Source organism: Rattus norvegicus, chromosome 6 (genome assembly GCF_036323735.1).
Source record: "Rattus norvegicus strain BN/NHsdMcwi chromosome 6, GRCr8, whole genome shotgun sequence".
Classification (NCBI taxonomy): Eukaryota; Metazoa; Chordata; class Mammalia; order Rodentia; family Muridae; genus Rattus; species Rattus norvegicus.
Genome location: NC_086024.1, coordinates 126,741,342 through 126,750,055, shown reverse-complemented (window position 1 = coordinate 126,750,055; position 8,714 = coordinate 126,741,342). Strand labels below are relative to the sequence as shown.

Genomic DNA, 8,714 nt, shown 5'->3' with positions numbered 1-8,714 from the left:
ACACATGGTACACACAGACACACAGACACAGACACAGACACATACACACACGCACACACACACACATACATGGGGAAGGGAGAGGGAGAGGGGAAGGGGGAGGAGGAGGGGGAGAGGGAGAGGTGGGACTGGGTCTTTGTTGAGGGTTGTGTGTATTGGTGCCTGAGAAGCACTTTATCCTTTAATACTGCTAAATTTTTGCCCCATTTTACAGCAGAAAGCTGAAGTTTGATGAACTGGCTTGGGGTCTCACAGAGAGTAGCTAATGAACAAAATAAAGCAGTTAGTCTGACTTGGAGAGCCCGTTCAGTGCACTCCTATGTGCTCTTAGGAAGCACTGGGATGAATTAATGAATGAAAGAGTGAGTGAGTGGGTGAGTGAGTGAGTGGGTGAGTGGGTGAGTGGGTGGTGAGTGGGTGAGTGGGTGAGTGGGTGAGTGGGTGGGTGAGTGGGTGAGTGAGTGGGTGAGTGGGTGAGTGGGTGAGTGGGTGGGTGAGTGGGTGAGTGAGTGGGTGAGTGAGTGGGTGAGTGGGTGGGTGAGTGGGTGAGTGGGTGGGTGAGTGGGTGAGTGAGTGGGTGAGTGGGTGAGTGGGTGGGTGAGTGGGTGAGTGGGTGGGTGAGTGGGTGAGTGGGTGAGTGAGTGGGTGAGTGGGTGGGTGTGTGGGTGAGTGGGTGAGTGGGTGGTGAGTGGGTGGGTGAGTGGGTGAGTGGGTGAGTGAGTGGGTGAGTGGGTGGGTGAGTGGGTGAGTGGGTGGGTGAGTGGGTGGGTGAGTGGGTGAGTGAGTGGGTGGACAGCTCCATGAAGGAATTTGGGAAGCTTCTCATAGAAGACATTGGAAAAGTCTTAGTAAATGGATAGCCATATCACACTCCTGGTTAGGAGGCCTTCCTGTGCAGCAGCTGACAATTCACCCCAAAAGACTAAAACATTTTTAAAAGATGTAAAGGAATTCTAGCATTCGATAGGATGTTTCGGAAGGAGGAATACATACCCGTCAACAGCTCACGGTCTTCCCCTAAACATTCATGCCCAGGAACAAAGAGAAATCAGACAGCAGCATTCCTTTAAAGATTTATTTTATGTGTATGAGCCTGAACGTGTGTGTGTGTGTGTGCCTGCATGCCTGGTCATGTGGTGGCCAGATGAGAACATTTTATCTCCTGCAGCTGCAGACGGTTGTAAGCTACCTACCGATGCTGGGAACTGAACCTGGGTCTTCTGCAAGAGCAACAAGTAGCCCCTCATTCTGAAGTGACAGTAAATAAAGCTGGCAGACTGACAGATGGGTTGAGCAGGATGCACCCCTTTACCAAGTTCCTGTAGAATGCCTATGAAGGTAAGGGTATTTGATTGACAGCACTGCTTCCAAGTTAAGGAGATGCCATTTCTACGTTGAATACCAGTGTGAGTTCCAGGAGAGCTGGGATCACAGGAAAAGTGAAGCTAAGGGGTGGAGAAATAGCTCAGCGGTTCGGAGGCCTTATTGCTTTTACAGAACTGAGTATGGTTCCCAGTATCCACACTGTGTGGTTCCCAACCGCCTGCACCTCCATCTCCACATGTCCAGCCCTTCTGGCTTCCACAGGCCCTTCCTTTCATGTGCACACACATATATACACACAACTGCTGGCCCAGGTTCGCTTCTGCCCTTGGAGTGTCTTGGCACCTCTTGCACACTGAGCAGACTGGAAAGAAAGGAGCATAGACGGGTTGGTACGTTCCACAGAACCTTGGTTAGAGGAGAGTGTGGTGAGAAACAGCTTTCTCCGAGAGAGTTTTTAGTGAAAATCCCCCTCCCCCTCTCTCTTCATGGTGGTGAACAAGGGTTATATAAGCCTTGGGTAGCGAGTAGAGGTTTTCTGGATGAGTATACATCGTTGGCTAGGGATGAGGTATTGGCGAATGTTGAAAGGAATTCCAGGTGGTGGTTGGACATGTCCTTATATGGAGAGAGGAAGTTCAACCTGTAATTAGGCCACCAGGCTACAAGATGACCTCAAGGGTGGTGGAGGTGGGGGTCACAAGGCTACACGGGCAGACCCAGAGCAAGGAGGAAATAGTCCTACTCCTGCAGGTCTCCAGACAATGTTTTCAGGGTTTGGACATGTGTTAAACTCACCTTTGCTCTGGACTAGCTCCCTCAGTCACACGACTTTCTGTCCCCCACACATAATTAAAAATATATAGATAGAGAAATAAAAATGGGACTATGTGTGCTGTATGAGGCCATCCTGCTAATTTGGCCTAGTGTACTCTCTGGCATGGATGTCTTGAGGCACGGCTAGGAGTATGCACCCCACTCAGAGGCTAAGCCAGCCCTTGGATGAAACCTTTCCCTACATACGGCTTGCTTTTCCAAGAAATACCTTTGGAACAAAGCGCTATTACAGATCTATTTTTATACACTTCTTTCCTTAATTAACTCAGTAATTTGTGTGCATACATGTGGGCAAACCCGTGCCAAGATTGTGTTTGGAAGTCGGAGTACGACTTGGAGAAGTGGTCTACCTCTCCTTCTACCGCACGAGTCTGGGAATCGGATTCTGGTCATCAGGCTTGGCAGCAGGCACTTCTACCCGCTGAGCTATCTCAGACAAATAGCAGAGCTTCTCCCAGAAAGCTGGGTACACCCTGGGTGGGGTGGGGGGGAGCTCCAGATTCCACAGGGCTATGGCTGCAGTTTGTGCTCCGCATCTGTGAGCCCTTATGCTCAGGAGCAGCCTTCCCTCCTTCCCTTCCTCCTTCCCTCCCTCCTCCCCTCCCTCCCTTCCTCCTTCCCTCCCTCCTTCCCTCTCTTTCTCCCTCTGTCTCTCCCTCCTTTCTCCCTCCCTCTCTCCCTCCTCTCCTCCCTCCCTCTCTTCCTCTCTCCCTCCCTTCTTCCTCCTTCCCTCCCTTCTCCCTCCTTCCCTCCCTCCATTCCTCCCTCCCTCCATCCCTCCCTCCCTTCATTCCTCCCTCTATCCCTCTCTCCCTTCCCCCTCCCTCCGCTCCCTCTCTCCCTCTTCTCCCTCCTCTCCTCCCTCTCCCCTCTCCCCTCCCTCCTTCTTTTGGGGTGGAGCCCAGGGCCTTGAGCAGTCAGGACAGCATTTTACCATTGCTCTTCATCCTTACCCAGTGCTTTGTTTCTTCGCCTGCAAAATGAGACGTCACTTCAAGCTGCTGCTGTGGCTCAGAGAAAGGGAGCAAGGACTAAAGAGACAGACAGACATTCAGTAACTCCCTTCGCACACTCTCTGAGAAAGGCATTTCCGTGGAATTCACTTTCAGTGGGGGAGGGGGAGCGATGGTTCAACACTAACAGTAACCTATGTCATCAAATGTAGAACTCCGAGTTTCCCTGAATTTGCCATGCCCCTTGAAAAAAAGAAAGTCACTCATTCATTTGTCTTGTAGCCTCACTAAAGCAAATTGGGCTTGGGTGAAACCAGGAAGGACCCAGTCTGCAGACAGCAGGCAACCTCTTCTGTCTGGGCCACAGCTTACGTTTGGTGAAGTCATTTTATATTTAGGATGGGTATTTGACTCCAATGGTCAGAGGGGGAATGGTGTGGGGGTCCTTACTTTGCAAGTGAAAAAGAAAAACACCTAGTTAAGGAAGTGATCTGAGAGGCCAGCAAGGGTCCCACTAAAGGACCTCATTTCCCTGTCTGTCTGTCTGTCTGTCTGTCTGTCTGTCTGTCTGTCTCCCTCTGATATTTGAAAGGAGAACAAGCTTTCCTTCTGGAGCCCACGATGGCCTGGAACTCGAGGTGTAGCCCAGGCAAGGCTCCAACTCTCTGAGCCTTCTGCTCAGCCTTCTAATTTCTGGGATTTTGGGTGTGAGCCACTACACCCACATCCTCTTTTTATTTTTAAAAATAGACTTTGGTGACCAGGAAATGCTGGAGCTAATGTGTTTTGATGTTATCAGATGTTCGACAGAATCTCTCACAGGCTGTAAACCAGATGGCAGGGTTTCGGAAGTGCAAAGCTTGTGAGGTAGAAGGAGTGGCCTGTGAGGGACTGCAGGGGAGTCTGGGACACAGGGAAGCTGAGGTAAGAAGGTGGCGGTATTCAGGGTCCTGCAATCAGCAGCAGCACTAAAAAGAGAAGGGGCCAGGGACAAAAGCACTCCACTCCACTCCAGATCGCACCCTCCTGAAGCTTCATGGGGAGCTGATCATGGAGAATGAGTCACTTCAAGCAGATACAGGGTTCACGCCTGGGGACCACACTTAGAGCTTTTTTTGATAACAGAATTTGTAAAGAAGGAGTTTGAATAACAGATGAAAATGTAATAAGGACATGTGGAAAACCCCGGATAGTAAAAGAGAGCGGGTGGGGGAGAGCTGTCGGGCAGCTGTGTGGTACACTTGTCCGTAATGGAGCAGCCTTGCTAGGAAGGAAGCAGGTGGCAGAGGCAGGCTGAGGAGAAGACAGACATGGGCGCCTCTGGGTCAGATGCTATACAATGATCAGCTGAAAGAACTCAGGTTGCCGACTGGGGATGTAGCTCAGTGGTAGAACTCTTACCGACCTAGCATGTTCAAGCAATCACTTACACACTGGGGATAAAGTGGAGGCACCAAAGTCAGTACCGAGCCTTATGCACCAAGCTTTTCCTGTTCTTATAAACCCATGACGCTGTTAACCTATAAACTGTGCAGGGGATGGTGGGGGAGGGAGATTAACAACATTAATGGCATGCCTCTCACAAAGCTCCACAACCTACGTCTTAAGGTTTTGATCTCATTGACTTTTTCTTTCCATGATTGTACTTTCACAAAGCTCTAGACATTTATTTCCTTTTACTTTTAAAGTTTTTCTTTTATAGATAAGGATGTTTTGCCTGCACGTATGTCTGTGCATAATTTATATACACAGTGCCCCTGGAGGTCAGAGTAGGGAATCAGGAGAGCCTCTCAGGACACAGCTATATCAGGCTCCTGTCAGCATGCACTTCTTGGCATCAGCAATAGTGTCTGGATTTGGTGGCTGTATGTAAATGGGCTGGATCCCCAGGTGGGACAGGCTCTGAATGGCCATTCCTTCAGTCTCTGATCCAAAGTTTGTTTCTGTATCTCCTTCTATGAATATTTTTGTTCCCCCTTCTAAGAAGGAATGAAGCATCCACATTTTGGCTGTCCTTTTTCAGCTTCATGTGGTATGTGGATTGTATCTTGGGTATTCTGAACTTTTGGGCTAATATCCACTTATCAGTGAGTGCATACCATGGTGTTTTGTGTGTGTGTGTGTGTGTGTGTGTGTGTGTGTGTGTGTGTGAGATTGGGTTATCTCACTCAGGATATTTTCTAGTTCCATCCATTTGCTTATGAATTTCATGAAGTCATTATTTTTGATAGCTGAGTAGTACTCCATTGTGTAAATGTACCACATTTTCTGTATCCATTCCTCTGTTGAGGGACATCTGGGTTCTTTCCAGATTCTGGCTATTATAAATAAGGCTGCTATGAACATGGTGGAGAGGTTCTGCCAGAGCATGACAATTACAGATGCGGACTCTTGCAGCCAACCATTGAACTGAGAATGGGGTCCCCAATGGAGGACTTAGAGAAAGGACTGAAGGAGCTGAAGGGGTTTGCAACCCTATAAGAATGACAATATCAATCAACCTGAGATCCCAGGGACTAAACCACTATCCCAAAGAGTACACATGTACAGAACCACGGCTCTGGCTGCATATGTAGCAGAGGATGGCCTTGTTGGGCACCAATGGGAGGAGAAGCCCTTGGTCCTGCCAAGGCTCAATACCTCAGTGTAAGGGAATATTAGGGTGGGGAGGTGGGAAGGGGTAGGTGGGGGAACACCCTCATAAAAGCAGGGGGAGGGGGCATGGGATAGGGGCTAACATTTGAAATGTAAATTAAAAATATCCAATAAAAAGAAAAAAAAAAGAGGGAATCAGATTCCCTGGAACTGAAGTTACCAGCAGTTTTGAGCCACCTTGTGAGTAAAGTGGTCTATGTGACTATCACAATTCTACTGTCAGAACTATAAACTATATTGGAAAGCCTTCAAAATCAGTGTATTAGGAGCCTCTGGCATTTCGAAACGTATTACAGCACAACATCATGGAGTCCGAGTCTGTGTGCCTTGTCGAAGCACCTTGGTCAGAACTCAGCTCCCGCCAGTCCTGCCTTTGAACCTTACGTAGACAGAGCTGGCCCGTGTGCACACTTAGGTGTCTAGCTATTTTGAATGGTTACTCTCATTCATTTCTCCACCTGAATCTCTTTATTTCGCCCCCTTAGGGCAGTACTGGTGAACCTTAAAGATTCTTATAATCCTACTTATTAGAACAACGGGAGGGATGTACCATCTCCTGAATGAGATGAACCTAAATATAGTTTAGTCTTAGACATTTCATACACCCATAGGAAATAGATCGGGTCAATTGGATTCCGAGCTTCAACAGCATCAACGTCTGGCTGGCTGCTCTTGTCCAGTCTAATGAGATTTTAGAGTAGGAGTCCATTTCCTCAAAACAGTGTCGTTAGAAAAGAGTACATAAAGATGCAGACTTCAGAGGCTTGACGGCATCTCTGAGAGACGTGAGCCAGTGGGGAAGTCACTCAACCCCTTTTATTCTCACCTCCAAGGAAGTGGAGCTAGTTTCTAGTGCACAGAGGCATGGTAAGGGAGGGAAACTCTTCCCCTGTGCTCTCTAAACTGTAGGTCAGGCAGTTGAGGGTCCAAGAGAAGGTTCAGGCAAGGGAGGGCTTGCAGTGTAGTAGCCCCGTCCTGTCTTTTGGAGAGCAGTGTCTTTGGCATTTTTGCACTCGATAGGGGGTTCCAGAGCTAGAAAACAAAGGGGAGGGAGGACTTCCAGAGTCCTTGTGTAACCCACCATTCTTAGGCTTTCTCGCCTTTAACTTTTTACAAACCGCCTTTCTACACACAGCAACTAAAAGCCAAGGAGGACGAGGTGAAGGCAGCCAGAGATCTCAGCCATCGCTTGCTCTCCTTCAATCTCCCTGTTCTTCCCGGATCCTCCCTTACCCCACATCCTTGCTTAGGTATCGCGCTTGTTCCAACCCTGGCTTTAAGCCTCGGGTTCCCAACTGCTCACATCCCTGAAGCCGCTTTGGTGGTGAGTTCAAGTTCCTGCTGCCACAGGGCCTGATGACACGCCCCCTCGCACGCGCCCCGCTCCGCCCCGGGGAGGCCCGGCGCCCCTCAGCCCCGCTCTCCCTCTGCTGGGCTCCCCTCCCAGCACCGAGCACTTGGCCCTGGCAGACGCCCCAAGATTGTTGTGAGGAGTCTAGCCAGTTGGTGAGCGCTGTAATCTGAACCAGCTGTGTCCAGACCGAGGCCCCATTTGCATTGTTTAACATACTTAGAAAATGAAGTGTTCATTTTTAACATTCCTCCTCCAATTGGCTTAATGCTGAATTACTGAAGGGGGTTAAGCGAAACCAGGTGCCGGCGGCGAGGGCTCTGCAGTGGCTCCCAGCACCCGGCACTGTCCCCGGCCCTCCGCGCAGCCCCGTTCGGCCCCTCGGAAACCAAGCTGCCCGGTCCCGCGCAGAGCCTGCCTTCCTCAAATCACCTCTCCTCCCGCGCATCTTGGATATGCCAGGATTAAAAAGGTAGGTTGGAAGGCGCCAGGAACTGTCTCCAGGCTTGAGAAACCTAACTCCAGACCTGATGGGTGGAAAATGGCTATGGCTGAGATTCCGCCTGTGTCAGGGCACTGGAAAAGACTTTTAGCAAGTGATGCAATGACCCTGTTAATTACAAAAAGCTGCGCTCATCTCGAAGTCTTGGTTTGGGAGTGGGGATTTTTCTAACAGCATCAGGAGTCAGCATCTCGAGAGAGGCAGCAGACAGCCTCTTTGGATCATTTCTCTTTCTTTTTGGAAAGGGCAGCAACGCTGTGCGCAGTTATTAAAATATCACACTACATATTTTTTAAATTTGGGAGACTGTTGACTACGGCACCAGCAACTGCTTTGCTGCGACGGCTGTGGGACAAGCAGAAGGAGTCTCCGAACACTCCTGTCTGCGTTTGCTCTATGTGTGCGATTTACAGAGGGAATGGGACCTAGAAGTTTCGAGCCAACGAACAGTGGACACTGCAGACAGAGACGCATGTAAGCAAATGTTTTGCTGTTCTTTGCGGAAATTGCAATTCCAGTCAAGTAATCCTTGAGCCTTGAGGAAGTTTAAAGATGACATCTGTCCTCCCCTTCTCCAGTGCCTCTTGAAAATAGAGCTGCCCTGCACAGACCTACACACTTTCTCTGTGTGTGCTTGCATGTGGGAGGGGTGCATGCATGCTAACACGCATACGAACTGAGCCATATTATGGTAAGACATAGTTAACATTATCATCCCGAATCGCCGACCAGCAATGTCTGTCATTGACAGGCACTTGGAGGCTCTGTCCTCTTCCTCCTCCTCCTCCTCTTCCCCCTCCTCCTCTTCCCCCTCCTCCTCCTCCTCCTCCTCCTCTCCCTCCTCTTCTTCTTTTGGATGGTGAACCCAGATTCAAAAGAAAAGTTTGAGACAGAGTTTCTCCTCTCCAGTATTAATTTTGCTTCATTTTTGGTACGATTTTTTTTCTGCAAAGCCTCTCTATTAGCCTGGAGATTATTTGGCCCCCGCTCTTCCAGGAGGCTGGGCTTGGGGCTGGCCAGCCCTGGGCTGGCTTTCACCAAAAGGAACAGAGAGTGGGGTAGGGGAGAAGCCGGTAGGGTTAGCACGCCTTTT

The 8,714-nt window shown here is 49.6% G+C and overlaps 1 protein-coding gene across 3 annotated transcripts in view; it reads left to right on the top strand.

The window, feature by feature from the left end:
- Nucleotides 1-7,208: 7,208 nt before the first annotated feature.
- Nucleotides 7,209-8,714, top strand: part of Fbln5 (fibulin 5) — a 78,748-nt gene continuing 77,242 nt past the window's right edge. Inside the window, exon 1 of one of the 3 annotated variants that reach the window (XM_063261574.1) lies at nt 7,209-7,591. In XM_063261574.1, the coding sequence (XP_063117644.1) occupies nt 7,575-7,591 (17 nt within the window). In that variant the 5' untranslated portion in view covers nt 7,209-7,574. Of the gene's footprint in view, nt 8,096-8,714 lie in introns of all 3 variants that reach the window. The other 2 variants (NM_019153.4, XM_006240459.5) reach the window with 2 other exon arrangements.